The 17238-nt window shown below is 46.4% G+C and overlaps 1 protein-coding gene across 3 annotated transcripts in view; it reads right to left on the reverse strand.

The window, feature by feature from the left end:
• LOC115619837 (metalloprotease TIKI1-like) overlaps positions 1–10953 on the reverse strand; it is a 72751-nt gene extending 61798 nt beyond the window's left edge. For 2 of the 3 annotated variants that reach the window (XM_030512736.1, XM_030512735.1), the window contains exons 1-2: positions 10770–10953; positions 2336–2896 (exon numbers count right to left, since the gene is read on the reverse strand). In XM_030512736.1, coding sequence (XP_030368596.1) covers positions 2336–2896; positions 10770–10871 — 663 coding nt within the window. In that variant the 5' untranslated portion in view covers positions 10872–10953. Of the gene's footprint in view, positions 1–2335; positions 2897–5695; positions 5814–10769 lie in introns of those variants that run through there. The other variant, XM_030512737.1, reaches the window with a different exon arrangement.
• Positions 10954–17238: the final 6285 nt, after the last annotated feature.

Consider the following 17238-nt stretch of genomic DNA (forward strand, 5'->3'; position numbering starts at 1 on the left):
TGTCCCTGTGTGTTCGCCCACTTGAAAGGCAGACACAGAAGTGGTCTGATACTGGACGTTACCAGATAGCAGCACAATACCAAAGGAAATAATTTTCAAAGAGCCTATTTCAGTGTCTTTCTTTGGTTTATATTAAACACATAATTAACTCAACTGTCTGAACAAACTGAGAAGAAGGCTCTGCAATCAAAGATCTACAGAATTGTCAACCATGAGAGGTCACAAGTCAGGTTCTGAAGCAACCATGAAATTGCCTTAGAAACAAAACACCTGCCTCTGGTTCTCCCTTTCCTCCCGCTGCATGTATTGGAAATCTAGTAGTGGGCAGAAGCAAGGGTGTCAATCTGTGGTGCAGTAGCAGCTCCAGACCTGTTCCCACAAGGCACAGCATGCTCTGTCCCCTGAAAATGAGCAGGTGCAGGAGGAGCTGCAGTTCGCATGATGGACTTGCACGTCTCCACCCACCTTGAGGTAATCGCAGGCTCTGATCTTCCTGACCAGGAGAAAGTTTCTCCTGCAGTTCTGGTTACCCTGACCACCTCAGCTAGGCTTTCACAACAAGTATCATCAGGCTGGGCAACTCTGGATGTTGCAGCTCTATGTCCCCCACCCCATGCAGCTTCCTGGCTCATTTGCAGATATTTATTCCAACATCAAAACAGCACAGCTACAGCACCTCTTTTAAGAAAGATGTGTGAAGGCCTAAAGTAAGTGTTAACAGTTGCATGAGCTTAACAGGGACATAATTTGTAACCTATATTTCTCAGCCTCCCTACCACTTTCTTACAGTGGAGAAAGCACATCCAAACCCTCCCTTACACCCTGGTTTCTACCATACTAAACCAGAGGAGTAGTGTCAGCAGAAGGAAAAATACATGCAATAATGTTAATAACATCTCAACCAGATAAGAGGTATAAGAGATGAGACTTCCCAACTCATTCCTAGATTGGTTGTGAGCAAGCAGCAACAGCACAAAGACTTAAAGCACAGTTACTCAAAAGACTGGAGATGCGAATAAAGCTGCCCATTTCCAAACAAGGGAAGAGAGGAGTGCAGATGCCCTGCCTGCATTTAAGGACTGCCGTTCTATTCCCTGCACTGTGCTCCTCCACCAAGACTGGACTGGGATAGCAGCTCTTCTGACATCTGCTCTGAACCACTGTCCCTGCTTTTGCTGGGCTGCACCTCCCATTCTGCCCCTTCCCTTCTAGCAAGTGACTGCACCAGGTAAGGCCATGCTTCACGATGCAGGGGAAAGGTTCAGGCATCAGCTGAAACTCCCTTGCCCCATAACCAAAGGCCCTCCCACCTTTGGGTAGCAGGGCATGCTGCAATAGCAGGTCTCACCTATTCCTAAGCAAACACCACTTCCTCTCCCCAAACTAGTGCGTCGCTGCAAAAGAGGTACCCCAGGCCAGAGAGCAACTTTACGTCTGCTTGTGGTCCCACCAGACAGGTAGACAGACACAGCGACAGATGCTGCTCCCTTGTGTATTTAGTTCAGAGAGGACCACCCCATCCAATACATGGACAACACAAAGGCTGTTCTACTTGCCTGGTGTGACACTGCATGAACAATGGCGCTAAACTCCATCTGGTTGCAAACACAAAGGCACTCGCAAAAGGGACTGCACTAGCCTGTGGAGGTCCCTGCAGGAAGCTGTCCTGATGCTTGCCTGCTCCCCAAAGAAGGAAAACAGGAAAAAACCCTTCCCCCACCCAAAGAAAAATCCCCTAAAAAACCCACCAACACCCCAAAGAAACAAACAAAACAAAACAAACACCCCCCCCACAAAAAACAACAACAAAAAACAAACCCAAAACAAACAAAACCCTAAAACAAACAAACACCAAAACGAAACCCCACTTTTCCCAGTGCAGAGGATGTCCTCAGTGCTTACTTCTCAGCTTTCTATACTTCACAGTGCCTCTACTTGCCCCAAGTGATCACACCTTACTTAGCTATTATTCTTACCTAGCTATTACAAAAGTCAGTTTAGACACTCAGGCCCAGCCTGCCCTGGGCTCCTGCAGGGCACCTGAGCCAGGGTCAGAGAGCAGACATGCAAAAAAGTGCAGCGCCTCTTAGGGTGGACCTTGCCCAAGGAAGAGGACAGGGGTCTCCCCAGGCCAGGTCTAAATGAACTCAGGACATGACCTTAGCTCCTACAGCTAGCAAACTGTCCTGAGGGCACGGGCAAAGGCATGGGCTGCATGGAGCAAACACGAGTGTCTGGGTAGAGCACACTTACCCCACGCCTCAGCCCATGCTCTCGCTGCTGTGACATCCACCTGAGCAGCCAGGCTGGCACCCTGCACACCACTCCATCTCACCTGGGAGAAGTTCAGCCCATTGAGTGGGTGGCACTGCTCCTCCACTCTCTCCACCGCACCCGTTTGCTTCCTCAGCCGCTCCGCTTCCTGGGCGAGGTACAGATCCAGGACAGGGACACCTCGTGACTTAATGTCTATCTCCGTCAGAGAGTTCACCATCAGCATCACCCACACTGGCCTCTTCCGCTCCCAGTTGCCAGCAATGGCGTTGAAGAGGTAATCTGCGTACAGTCCTTTGCCCCGCTGGTCTGGGGTCATCCAGGACGGCATCATGAGCTTGACGTACTCCAGGTGCCGCTTGAGCCGGCGGTAGATGTCAAGGGGCAGCACGTCCTGGAGGTTCTCCCCCTGTGGCAGGAGCTGGCAGCTGGTGAGAGCTGAGATGGTGTAGGGGTCAGTAAGGTCCAGCTCGAAGTACACAATGTGGCTCTGTTGGAAGGCCTTCTTGGAGTTCTCTGGGATGAAATCCCAGACACGTGTGTACGGGACATGGATGGTGCCAAAGAAGTAAGATGGGGGATCTCTCTTGATGGTCCACAGGAAGGAGTTCAGCTCACTTTGCTAGGGGAGAGGGAGACACAGCTGAGTGAGTACAGACATTTATACTGGACCACTGCAGTACAGGCCTTAAGGAAAACATGTTGCCAAGGTCACCTGGCTCAGCAGCTTGCCAGCATGGACTTTTCCTAAAGTGCCTTTGCTCACACAGAGTTCTCTTTAACCATCCTTCTTCCCAGGTCCTGAGGTCAAAATTCAATTTTCATCAACTAAAAACACAGTAAGACTGGCCTTGGCTTTCTCCTCTGAAAGGTAACACTAGGTCTTCTCAACACTAACACCACCACAGCTCATCACCCGGTTATCTGCCAAAACCAGCAGCAGAGCACAGCCCAAGCAGGCCATGCTCCAGGTAAGACGCTTATCGAACTTCCACCTTTTATCGACATCAGAAGCTGCCATCACATTGCTGTAGCAGAGCAGGACATCAGGGTTTCAATCACCTTCGCCTTGATGCCTCTCACCTCAGCATAGCAAGCACCTTTAATCAAAGAAACAGCTGTGACACTTAGTCAGAGGGTGCTACAGCATCTCAGGAGAACTTTCCAGTCTAAGCGAGACACCAAACAAATGTGTAGCACAAAACACAGCTGGCAGGCAGGCTTCCTGGAGCAGGTAGAAATACAGTTGTACAGGGATGTAGCATATGGCAGACACGCAGACAGTCAAGACCCCTTACAGCCCAGTTCTCCACTTTCTTAAGGAGCACAGAAGCACATGCAGTACCTTGGAAAATAAGGGAAAAAATTCTGCAGACCAAACACAGCCTGTGGTTCCAGGACATACTCCTTTAGACACAGAGGAGGAAAAAGCTTCTTTCTTTGAATTAGCTTTTTTAATCTTTCAAAAACCACAACCATCACAAAGTCAGAATTAGACCTCAAGTTTGTTTCACTGCAAAATGTGCCTCACAACATCCCCAGGATTACCAGAGTACAGGGCTATGGTCAAACCCTAAGCAATCCCACAGGGCAGGAGGGCAGATACGGCAAAATGGATCCTGCTTGCAGCCAAGTCATTTTAGACCAGCAGCAGGCATGAACTCCATCACCTACAGCATGCACCCCACTGATGCCATGGTCCTCACTGGAGTGATGAACACAAACTGTTGTATTTGTCTGCACAGACAGGAAGAGGTAGCCTCTGCATGCCTAAATAAGAGGACAGGATTCCTGATGCACTCAAAACATCTGGTCAGCCTTTAGCCAGAAGATAACTCTAACCTCAGCTCTGAGGCTAAGCGTGCATGCGTGCTGATCTAAGAAGCCTACCCAACTGCCAAATGCAGAACAGTCTGCTTGGAGGAATTTATTGGAAGCACACTGCCTATAAATTTCTGATACTAAAGACCCAGGGTCAGAAAGGTTAATCTTAAAAGACTGCTCTGCAATGGCTCATCCCAGACAACCTTCTCCAGCAGCTCTCTACGTCAAACCCAGGGCAAGATGAGGCAGCACTTCAGCAAAGCGCTACCACAAGTCCAGCTTACCAGCACAGACTGACAAACCAAGTATACTCTAAAGGGCTCTTCAGACACATTGAGTATCTGAAGGACGCTTCACGCCTTGGTAACACCATGCTACCACTCTGGATCCTATAGCACAGCCCTGGAATGCACTTCTGAATAACAGACCATAAAAACTCTCCTGAAGACCATGGGAAGAAGGGAGAACAAACATGATGCAGCACCCAGATAGAAAAAAAATTACAGGGCAAAAGATGAGTATGAATCTGACACAGACCCAGGAAAAACACTTGGAAATGAATACACAAAGTGGGAAATGAGACCGGGCTCACTCCTGTCATTACTCAGGAGGGAAAAATGGAAAGACACACCACCTGGTAAGAAATTAACTGAAGCAGCGGTCAGCCAGCTTCCAGGAGGAAGGAGCAGAACTGCTGCTTGCTATCTATAAGCAAGCAAAAAGACAAGACACCTAGGACAGGCACTAGGTCGGGAGGTCAGCGCTCCTTCACTTTGCACAAGTCTGATCATGTATGAGGCAGTGCACAAGAAAACCACAACTGGAAGGCTTTGTAAGCAACAAGTGGTCGCCGGCCAGCTTAAAACTTCAGTTCAGCTCCTGAATAAACCTGGCCGGAAGGCTCCAGACTAGACAAATGGTACTAGGCTTTAATGTGAATCATCAGTGCTGCTCCTGACTACTGCACACAGCCCAGCTAGTAAGATTATTGGCATCGCACCCCTACTTTTTTTTCCCTCTGTAAATTCCCCCAGTTTTCACAATTGGATACTGAAAGCAGAGTAATACTGCCAGCTATTAGTGGTACCACTAAGGAAATCACACACGCCATCAGGCACAGAGTAAATAAAGTCTCCCTTTAAAGAGCCTGCAGCATGGGCAGAGGAAGTAGGATGAGACCTAGCAAAGCTTCTCAAACAGTCCTGGAGTCTGAGACCTTACAAAACAGAGTGGCTGGGCACTCTTGCTGACACTTCCACACCAACAAGAGCAGTCATGAACTTGGCAACCCATCCCAAGAGCCATTCAGACCTCGCATCTCAGAATTGCTTGGAGCCAGCATGAGGGGGTCAGACAACAGGTCTCAGTTTACCGCCATTTATGGGAAACCTCCCATCAATCAGACCCTGCAGATCCAGTTTCCAGACACTTTCAGTCAGGTATAATCCCCAGGTCATGCTACAACAGAAGCTGACAAAGCTCACTTTCCATGCAAAAGGCGGCATTACAGCTGTTTGAGACATGCTAGTGTCCCAAACACTCCTTTGACATCTCCTTTTCCATCAAGAGGCAGAACACTGTTCCAACACTGCTTTACCTCCATGCCAGACCCCTGCAAACAGCCTGCTACTGCCTTCCATGAGAGGGGATGGGGCAAAGTCCTTGGTGTGCCTGAGCAGGTCTGTTCTTCCCCTGCTGTACCTTCTGGCACTGTCTTGTCTCTTGTCACCTCCTGGCGCTCACACATGTTTCACTGCAGCTGCAGAGAGGGAAAAGCAAGGGTATAATTTCTCCCCAAGACCGTAAAAGGGAATCTGTTAAACAATGTTCTAGGTGGCTGTGAGACAGCACAGGAGCAGCGCCGAGGCTTGTTCAGCACTGCAGTATGCGCTGTCACTGGCAGCGCCTCTCTCACCTCGCTTCCCTGAGTGCATACAGTAGTTAAATGTGCTACAACCCAATTTTCCATTGCAGTAGGATCCTTTTACACAGCTGTTACACCAGGAAGAGGTGCTTTAAAGCTAGCACAAATTACAGTCAGAGTGGTGTCTGGAGGCTTAAGAGAGCTGGGTTGTATTGCTCCAGGAATTTCACTTTCAGCAGCATAACAACAAAAAGTGAGGTTCACTTATATATAGATCAAGATTAATATATATCAAGATTAATATTTCTTTCTCCACTGTCCAGTTTACAGGTGGTACTCACTGCATTACTCATGATGGGAAAAACTAGGAGCAAGGGGAAAAAAAAATGGAGGAGCAGCCTAACGAAGAGAGCGGGAGTCATGTAAGAGAACACAGGTCTCTCTCCCAGTTTGCTGCCACACCAAGATCTGGGGCAGTGTCACAGTAGCTGTACCAGACCTCCTTTGTACCTCAAGTTTAACCTCCCACTACACAGTGCCAGATCAAAGTTCTTCTGGATGCTCAGTGCTATAGCGCAGTGCCTTCTCCCCTACCTCACCCCACCAAGTGAAAAAGAGCTGGCTGTGAACTGATTAAGGATATCAGCCCAGCCAAAAAAACTGCTTGGAACAAAAAAGGAGAAAGGCTTTGCCTCAGCCAGCATGGGAATGAGGAAGAAGGAGAAGGAGCTGCTCAAGCTGACACTGTTACAGAGACAATGCACTGGGACCTATGGGATTTAATCTCTAATGTGAGACTGGGAAGCAAGCCTCCCTTCCCAACAAGGGCTCTACAGGGGACAAACTCCACTGCCTGCCCAGAGATGCAATGGGGACACAAAAGGCCAGACAATGCTTTCCCAAGATGAGGGGACAGTAGTCTCAGGCACTGCCAAAATCATCAAAAAGCATGATGCACATCAAGAGTTTTCCTTCAGGAGTTGAGGAAGGGTCTAGGCAAGAACAAAAAAGTCTTGAAGACAGGGAGAGTAAAGTCATGTATTGCAGACCAGTAGCTGAAACCAGAGCTCATATCCCAACACCTGCTCTCAAATCACGTACCTGGTTGTCCACTGGTGGCACTGGAAACTCCCATGACCTCCTGCCTTCCTTCTACCTGCTTCAGCAAAACACAGGCTCTAACTGAGAGGTAGTTTCATTATCTTTCCAATAGGTTTATTTAAAAAAAAAAAACCTACAAACAAACAAACAAACAAAAAAACCCCACAACCCTCAGATTCTGTTCATTTTAACTATCTGCAGCAGATTGCTTTTCCAGCATGATTTATAGATCAACCATAGGATGTAACCTGTAGTCTTCAAATACACAAATACTACTGCATTTGTCAGACATCATACATAGTTTCAGGTGAGGCAGTAATGATTCTGCTGGAAGAGTGGTGCCAAAGAGGATCAGAGAAAGCGTCATCTTTCTTCTGAGAAACAAGCTCAAATTGGGCTGAATGATGTACTGTCAAGAGTAAAATTATGGTAAACATACAGAAAATAATGCAGCAAAAACCAGGAGGAACAAAGAATGCAACTAGTGGCAGCGCTCTGTCTAGAAGAAAAGCATGGGAGTTTAAAAACAAACAAACAAACAAATCGATGAGAGAAGGTTGTGGTGATATTGGGAACGGAGTCTCAGAGGGGAAGGAAAACTGCTGTCCAAAAACTGAGCAACTGGATGTGAACTCCAGACATGGGAAACCTACACCTGCTCTGCTTCTTTCTACATCATTTCTGCTTCCTCCCGTCTTCTGTCCGTCTCATCTATGCAGACTATACATTTTCCAGCACAAAGTGTGTAACTCATTGTACAGGCAGGTGCCCTCTGTGGCTTCAGTGTCTTTCAGGACCCCTAACCCTCATACGCACCACTTGGCCCCACAACCACATCTCCCAAACCTCAGACCAGGATTGCATTGTTTCTCAATCTGCAATATTATTTTTTTTTTCTTTTTTCCTCCTGCTTGCTACAGAAGCAGAGTGTGTGGCATGCAGTATTTCAGCCAAGCAGGCAGCCCTATAACCTTCCCTATATGGCTTTCTCCCTCCTTCTTATCTATCCTGGCGTTCTATCTTGTCATGTTCATTTATACCTAATTCAGGCAAAGATTGTGCCTTTACTTGCCACGTAAGGTGCCCCATGCATCTACAGTAATGCACACAGAAATGCTAGGCACGTTTTTAATAGTCATTCTCTTGAGCTTTTGCCCACTTGCATTAACTGGCACTCTCAAACTCAGCTTAAGACTGTAAGCAGAACTGGCCTGGGGATAAATACTGCACTGGCTACAACTATCAAAAGAACACACATTCGGTCTCCATTTGACAGAAGGAAAAAAAAAAATAAAACCTCTAACTAAAAAGCCAAGGGTTTGGAGCAGACAGATCACTTGCTCTGCCGAAGTGCATGTATGGGGAAAGGTAGCGATTTAAATTAATTGGCCCCTTATCAGAAACAATGCATCATAAAACATTAACCAGCTACAACCACAAACATTCAGCTGTGAATCCCTGGATTCTGGCTTTAAATTTACCAGTACACTCTAATATTAAACAAAATAAAAGCATCACCAGCACACATTACTTAGTAACTGGAATATAACCCAAAGAATTCCAGCATGCTTTATTTCAGATTAACTCTTTTCAAAGCCTTTTTTTTTTTCCTATATATATATATACATACATAACAAAAAAACAAAAAAAAGGATGATGGGACATATTATTGGTTGCAGCTTTAACTATAATTTGGAGTGATGATGAGAAAGCCCTCTGAAGTACTGTATGTTCATTCCTTAAAATAGCAGCTTCTCTCTCTCAGGCACTGATGCACATATTTCTTTCATGACAGAAGCTTTAGGCAACTTGACAAAAAGAAGAAAGGTATACCTGTAATCTAGAGACATAAGAGATACCATAAAGAATTAAGATAAAAACCAACAAAAAAGCCTTCCCTGATGATGCAGGGCCAAGGAGGAATATTTTTCCCCAAGAGCTTGGTGTAAATGTTAGTAAGGAGGCACCCAACACATTTGCAAATAAGGCAGACGCTGCCATTCCTAGACGGCTTACCACCACCATCCTAATGATTCTAGGAAACAGCCTGCCAATACCAGAACTACAGGTGGTCTCCCATTTTAATGGGAGAGTAATCAGCAGATAATGAGATACCATTAACACATTTCACATCCAGATTTGCTGGTAACTGGCAGAAGTCCAGTCAATGCCTCTTGAGGAAAACTCCCTGTGTGTCCCACCAAACCGGTGAACTACACATTCTGCAAGGACCTCTGCTGCTCAGGCTATCAGGGACTGTCCCCTTCTTCCTTCTTGCTCTCACTAGCTCCTTGCAATTTATTTGCATCAGCTCACACACTTTTGCACTTCATGCCCTCAAGGGGAAGAGGGCACTCACTCCAGAGGCTTGACCTAGCTTTATGGCAGTGTGATGGCTGGCCACCTATAAATCCAGTTGACAAACTGGTTCCAGGCAGAAGCAAACTGGTAAGGCACCATCCCTCCCAGCAGAGTTAAGCTCTGTCTAACTCAAGCTCAGGCAGACACCTCCAGTGAGGCACATACGTAGCTTGGCATAAGGTTGAATTGGCAGTGCCCTGAATTCTATGAGATACCTCAGACTCTACTTCTGCATCGGGGGCAGCATGCTCAGCTGAAGGCAGCAAAGTCCCTAGACCAGAAGCTATATGTAGATGTGTGTGCCGGTGAGAGAAATGTCACAGAACAAACCTTCTTCACAGTTGCAAAGCTTTCTCACACCTACCCTTCAGTGAGCTCACTGTGGCTTTGGCACCTTCCCAGTGCAGCAAGTCTGCACTTACTTCTAAGGGCTTCCAGTTCTCTTAACAGATGTGCTGGAGGAGGTAACCCTGCCTGCGGCAGGAGATGAACATAAATGGTGAGACATATGTCCTAGGAGCCTCTCGGGTGCACAGCACCTCCGATCAGGCTGCTTCTAGGTCCAAGCAGATGCCAACAGACTGCACACATGGTATGTTAACACTAACAGAATGCATCAGAACAAAGTAAGTTCCTCTGAAACTTCAACAATAATTGTTTTTTAATCAATGTCTGATTTTTAATGGAAATGACACCCTACTTACAAGCTCCACAGTGGCCAGAACATCACCCCTAACCTGCAATGGGGACTCTCAGCTGTGCTTCCCACCCTCCAGAGCCAGGCCAGCCCACGCTGCTCCTGGTTAGTACAGCCAGGCTGGTGAAGGTAAGAGGACGAGGGAAACCTGACACAACTTAGAACTGTCCTTCCACTTCAGGGGCACGGCCATTTGCTGGTCTGAACCTGCTCCATCACGCCGGCGTTCAGCAGCAAGGCAAGGGGGTATACCCTCGCTCTACCTCCAGCGAGGGATGCAGGCAGCGAGTCAGTCCAGGAGAGCCCGTGCCGCTGGGAGCGGCGTAGCTAGTCCCGCACGGCGCAGCAAAGGGTCTTCCTGGGGGCTCACCCCGGGGTCTTCCCCCTCCGTCAGGACCCAGCGGTGATCGCCCCACCTGGCGCACAGCCCTAGAGACCACCCGACCCGTCCCGTCCCGTCCCGCCCCGTTCCGCTCCCGCCGCAGACCGGATAGGGCCGCTCCCCGAGGGAAAGAGACCGCCGTGCGCCCCGGTCCCGACCCGGACCCCCCACACACACAGAGGCAGCTCCCACGCTGCCGGCCCCGCAGGCCAGTGCGGTGCGGCGCGGCGCGGCGGGCGGCAGAGCCCCCCCGCGCCAGCGCTTACCTTTCCGCGGAGCGGGCAGGCGGCGGGGCCGCGGCTCTGGCGCGCTGTGGCCAGCAGGAGGAGGGAGCCCGACAGCAGGCAGAGCCAGCCGCGGCGCACCATCCCGCTCGTTCCCACTTGGCACAAGTTGGGACGGCTTCCGTTTTCTTCTTCTATTATTTTTTTTTCCTTCTTCTCCTTCCACACTTCCCCTTTTTCTTTCCCCCTATTCTTGCTTTTATTCCCCCTTTGCCCCTTTTTCTTTATTTTTTTTTTCCTCCCCCTATATTTGGTGGTTTGGTTTTTTTTTTTGGACAGTCGACCCAATACCACAGCCCTCGCAGGAGCGGCCCCGTCCCCTGGCCAAGCCCTCCCGCCGCTGCCCCCTCCTCTTAAAGGGTCCCGTGCCGGGCGGAGGGGGACTCGGGGGGAGGAAGGGGAGGGCGCGGGGCCCGCCGCGCCGGGGGCGGGCAGTGGGGCGGCAGAGGGGGGGGTCCTTCGGGCCCCACCGCCTCCTCCCGGCTGAGGCAGAAGCTGCATAGCGGCGAGGCCCGGGCTGGCCCCGTGGTGCTGGGGTGGTTGCGCTCGCCGCCCGGCAGCCCCCGGCGCACCCCTCTGCACCCGGGGCCCGAGGAAGGGAGCCCAGCGACCACGTCCCCTGCCTGCCCTCTGCCCTGCCTGCCTCTGCTTCCCTCCTCCTGCCTGCCCCCTGCCCTGCCTGCCGGTCTCTGCCCAGCCTGCAGCTCTCCTGAACTACGTAGAAAACTGCTGTGTTTTCTCCTCAAGTCTCTTTATTGTCTGTCAGCTTCGGGCTGAGGAGCTATTTTGACTCATTCTTGTCTTCTTGTTTCAAGAAGTCCTGTGCCAAAACTGTGTGTCCACTGCTGGTACACTCTTAAGATCAAAAATGCACCAGAGACATATTACCAACTTTAATTGTAAAATTCAGCCATATTTGCTAAGGAGATTGGTATTTAAAACTTCGCGAAAGTACATAGTGCTAGTAAGTCTGAAAAATACTGAACATGGCCAGAAATGTGCCAGTATTTACGCTGTTGCAAATTCAAAGAACGAACTTCCATAGCCTTCAAGCTATTCGTAATAGGATCTTACTGACATTTTTAACATGGCATGTATAATTCACATAGAGCAAAACCGTTAATACCTTTAGGGCTTAAGCCAAGAAAACCTTCAAAGTTAAAATACTAACTCTCTATTGCCCACACAGTGTATGGTGCTATTGCATGGTACATTCCCTCCTGCACCATCCCCAGTTGTTTTAATTAAGGACTTCCAAATGCAGAAGAAACCAAAACCTGTTAAAGGCATAAATAAAATGATAACGGGGTCAAACACAGGGGGAAAAGTTACGCTACTCTGTGAACTGGCATCTACTAGTTTAAGTAGCAGAATAAGGTGCTGCTCTTCTGCAGACCGTCCTCCAAAACGCATTTCTCCATCTTCTCTCAGCATTCAGTAACAGAATTTTTACCATTTCTACTTTAGTAGTTGCTGTTATGCTCACTTTCTGGTGGGAAGAATGGAGGTGCTTCTGCCTTTTCTTTTTCAACAGCTGGTGGACCTGACCTGCCCCTGGGCTGGGTACACTGTGTGAACAAAGATGGTCTTAAAAGGCTGCTATTAATTTCTTGATAATGTTGCTCTGTGTGTGGAAATACCATGCACAAAGCAACAGGCAAGTTGCAGACCAACTGCTTCAGGCTCTTTGCTGACTCAAATTGTGATTGTTTATTTAGCTTTAGCCTGTTCTTACTTTTAAACTCATCTTTTGCAATGCCAGAGATTCAAATATCTGTCCCTAAGATTAAATTTAACCCTAAGGTTAAACTGTGGTTCAGAGTCAATGGCAAACTTCCCACCAACTTGAAGAAATTGTCATTTTTTACGTTTGGTCGGATAGCCTAGTTTTGCGATGCAGAGTGACTGCTTGTAGAAGAAGGTTTCCAGAAGCAAAACCCTTCGCTGTCTTGCCTTGTCTTATATGCATTACAATATTTCTGAATACATTGGATTTTGAGGAGAATGACATTGGTAATATATGTAATGCATCTTTTTTTGTTAGGTCATGCCAACCATTTAGAACAAAAAGCATTACCTGACAAATAATATGGCATTTGTGCTATATACAGCATTTATTATCCCTAACTATTTTAATTGGTATGCATTTTTGGGCATGGAAGCCAGATAGCATTCATACAATATCTAGATCAAGCTATAGGGAACAAGAATAAATCTTTCATAGCATAGAGATGTGCGGCCAGACTAAATTCCTACTCTCTGTATGACCGATTTTAGTCGCTTTAGGTTCTAAAGTAGGAAAATACATAACAACACTTTCTGAAACACACAGCTCACAGGCATACAGGCAATGCAGATTAAGATGCTTCTTGACTTTACTTTTGGTCTGGTGGGAAATGCATTCTTTGTGGTGAATTGTTAGTGGAAAATAGGGAACGAGGAAGGACAAGGGGAATGTTTGACAGAGACATTCAAACTAATTTATACTTTCACTGCAATGTTTCAGTAGAAAGCCACATCCTAGACCTATCAACAGAAACCTAAGAGATAAAACCAACATTTTTATTTAATAAAGTTCTGTTCATAGAGTGGCTGGGATTTGTTTATCCCAGTCCCTTGCAAAAGTATTTGAGTAGGACTTCAGCATGTGCATAAGGCTAAGCATGTGCTTATGTACATTGCATAGAAAGGATAAACTGCAGCACACGCCTAAATGCTTTTCTGATCAGGGCCTTAGGCCCCAGAGAGTCTGTGACCTGAGTTGTCTGGTTGGTAGTTAATTCAAGATAAGTGAAAGGGCAGGCTCCACAGCCATGTCTCTTACAATGGCAGAGTTTAAGCAGCTGTCATACAGTTGCTCACACTTACATGTCAAGCTTTTAGGTATGCCTACAGGTGGGACCAAGTAATGACCTGGGCTATGTGTGAAAAATAGCTAAGGTTTGTTTTTTGGGGCTTTTTTTTGTCAGCTGATGTTTAACGTTAGTCAGTTTCCCAGGCCATAAGAGTGGTTATATGGAAATAGTTGAGAGTCTGTCAGAGGCAAAAGCCTCCTCAAGTGGGTGTTACTGCTGACAGATCTGCAGAGGATCACAGTCCAAAACTCCTGCATATGCTGATTTAAATGGCATGTGTCCATTTGCACACATGGCACAGGGCACGTACAGTGCACGAGCTCCTAACGGACCTCCAGCTTGCCCATGGTGCCTTTGCTACCTAATGTTAACAATGTCAGGAAATGGGAATGGGAAAGTAAGCCACCTTGTACAGCCAAACACAGCAAGCCTTGAGTGAAAGAAGCTGCCACAAAAGAGATTTGCACAGACTTCTGGACAGAATTATATTCACACTCCAGTAACCGCCAGGTCAGCTGAGATTTACCTACTATCAAACAGGATTTGGCTGGTTTTGAATTCAACATAGATTTTAAACATAATAAAAGTTAAACACAAGGATTTATCACATTAAAATTATGAAAAAATATAAAGCAGATAGTAAAGGAGGCAAAGGAGCTTTCTTCATCAAGTTGAGAAAAAGTACTCTATCTATCTGCATTTGAAAGGAAGTTTGCTTAGGATTGATGTGGACTTCAGAGATTCAGGAACACAGAGCCCCACTTATGCCTCTAGATAAAAAGGGTTAGTGAACTTTGTAGTATGTTACTGTATGAAAGTGTTAGGTCAGCTGGAAGGGAAATATGGGGAATATATTACAAAATGAAGTGGTTACATGTAATTATCAAGTATAGTCAGCCAGAAGCCAAAAATAAAGAGTAAAGAGTGGAATTCTGTTCTCTAAACGCATCTTACTAATAGTAATCTCAATTTGAATGGAGAGAGAAAGCTAAACAAAAATAAATCTCTTAGGCATTGAAAGGAGGTGAAGAGAAAGTACATGACCAGAACAGGGAGCTCTGAATTGCACCAGGCCCCAGCACTTTAGAAATAAAAGGGAGGATCATTTGAAGCCAGGCTGGAAAAAGTTAAAGGGCAGCTTACAAACCTCTTTCCCCAGTCTGAAAATAGTCTTTATAAGAGTGCTATCAAAACCCGAACTGTTTAAAAGGTGAGAATAAAATGCTAACAAAATGGTAAAAATAATGTGAATTATTCAGCTACTAGTTCATAATGTTATGAGGAAAAAATTAAAAGCATTGTCAAAATAAGTGTCATTAATGTGTTATTTTATTGAATTCAGTAAATAGGGACCCCATATCTCATGCATATAGGAAGTACTATATACCTCGAGGTGTTTTAAAGAGGCGGCTCAGTTACATTGTTAATCATACTGCAACTAGAGAAGCAGAAACAGACCGAAGCTCCATGGCGAAGCACAAATAGTCTGAGTGAAATTAACTGATTTTGTCCACCAGAAGGTATGTTCCATCTCAATCAGTCCATCGCTAACCCTCGCATCTGACGCATTAGTGCTGCTCTGTGTTGAGCATGGCTGCACCATGAAATCTCAAGTAAGCAAGTTGGCCAAACCTGCTCTGCAGCACTGGAAGGGAAATGTAGGTCCCTGCAGGCTAGTCCGTCTCTCTCTCTGGGAACTGTCACTAACCTGTACATGGCCCTCAGCCCTGCTGGCTGAAAAACACCTGCTTAGATGTTGAAAAGGAGAGATACAACAGTCTCTCTTCTCTTCCAACTTCCTTCTCAAGCTCTTCATGGGGTAGGAGGAAAGATGCAGGAGCCATCAGCCCTGGAAACCCAGGTGGATCCTGGTCCTGCACGCAGAGGCATCTACCTGGGAAGCAGCTGGAAAGCCTGAGCCCCTCAGGAGGTATCCACAAGGTGTAAAACCTCCAGTTTACATAGGTAGATTTCTGATGTCATCCAGGAAATATCTGGATATCTGGAAATATCTGGAAGAACAACTTCACTGTGGAACAAGTGAAGAAAATCTAGACCAGGTAGAAATGCATTGAATTCAGCTTATTCATTAAACTACCACAATCTTTTTCAGGACATCTTTGGGGGAGAAAACCTATCCTGATTTTTTACCAGCTGTAATTAAAGACTTCCACAAAGAGGGGAGTTTTTTTTCCGAGAGAAAACATTTTGTCCTGGTTTTCTAACTGGCTTTAAGAAAAATTAGCAAAACTGTCAGGGTTGAAGACAGTGTAGCCAACACTTGAACTTCTTACAAAATGTTGTCTTTGCAGTATATAAAGTCCGTTTTTTTTTTTTTTTTTTTTTTATATAAACAGATGCATACATGGTGAACATCTCCCTGCAGTCACTAAGGCAGAACAGACCTACAGAATGCATCATGGAAGTGAAGTTCCAGTGCAAGGGAAACTGCACGATTTTGATACAAACTTCAGCGGGGCAGGATTTTTCCATGGGGTGATGGAGCCCAGGTCAGGCATTTACTGCACCACAGAATTGTCTGTCGTGCATGCCCATTCAGGCCTGACTTCTGAGAAGCACTCAACTGTATCCTTGTATGGCACTAAGCCACTGGGTGATCCTGCTGGGTTATTTGCTATATAAATATGCACAGCAAATGACAGTCCCTGACTCAACGCATTTAGTGCTCAGGTCCCTCAAAGATGTGCGTAGGCAGTTTGTTTCACACACTGTAAAATGTCCCAGGAAAATTAAAGACAGCATACTGAAAATGTTTCATACAATTTAGGAGATCACATATCTGGATATGGGCCTGTCAGTGATTATCCTTTACTTGACTGTAAAGGTTCTTCTTTTTTGTCAGCCCAGCAGTGCAGCAGAGCTTAAATTAAGTTTCTATTCTAGCTCTATTTCACTGCTAATTTTCCTTTAGTCAGCACTTGCTTTGCTTTCAGCCAACTGGGAATTTTCTTTCTCCACCAAATATTGAGGAAAATTATTTCACTTTCTCATTGGGGTAAAAAAAAAAAAAAAAAAATGGAGAACTGGGGGGACAATAAATGTACTGTCTACTTGTTCCCAGAAATGGCACAACTCTAGCTTGACAATTTTTAATGCCAAATCTATTTGCTGAAACAGCATTTGGGATTGGGGAGGGGGTTTAATAGCAGCCCTTTAGTCATGACTATTGCACCTAGCTTCACAGAACAGGTAATCTCAAAGAGCTGGAAGAATGTTCAACCCTTACGAGGTAGGGTGACCATTTCTGCTGGAAATGCTGTGTAACTTTCTTAGCCAGTCTAGATTTGATTTGCTCCCTCTCCACTAAGAGCTCTGTCCAGGACTTCAGTGACCATAGGATTGCTCTCAAAATCCTGTGTTAAAGATGTGCTTCAAACAGAGGCCAAATTACCTCCTCTGTGCCCTCTATCATGATGTAAACCAAATTTTTTCATCATTGTAGTGTCTTTCAAGTAAGTGAGTTGCCAGGGACATGAAAGCAGCAGGAGTATGTTCAAGCTCCAGACCAGGAGAGTTCTTGGATGCATACTTAACTTCAAGCATTTGGACACTAGCACAGCTGAAACAGATCTCTA

Source organism: Strigops habroptila, chromosome Z, assembly GCF_004027225.2.
Source record: "Strigops habroptila isolate Jane chromosome Z, bStrHab1.2.pri, whole genome shotgun sequence".
Classification (NCBI taxonomy): domain Eukaryota; kingdom Metazoa; phylum Chordata; class Aves; order Psittaciformes; family Psittacidae; genus Strigops; species Strigops habroptila.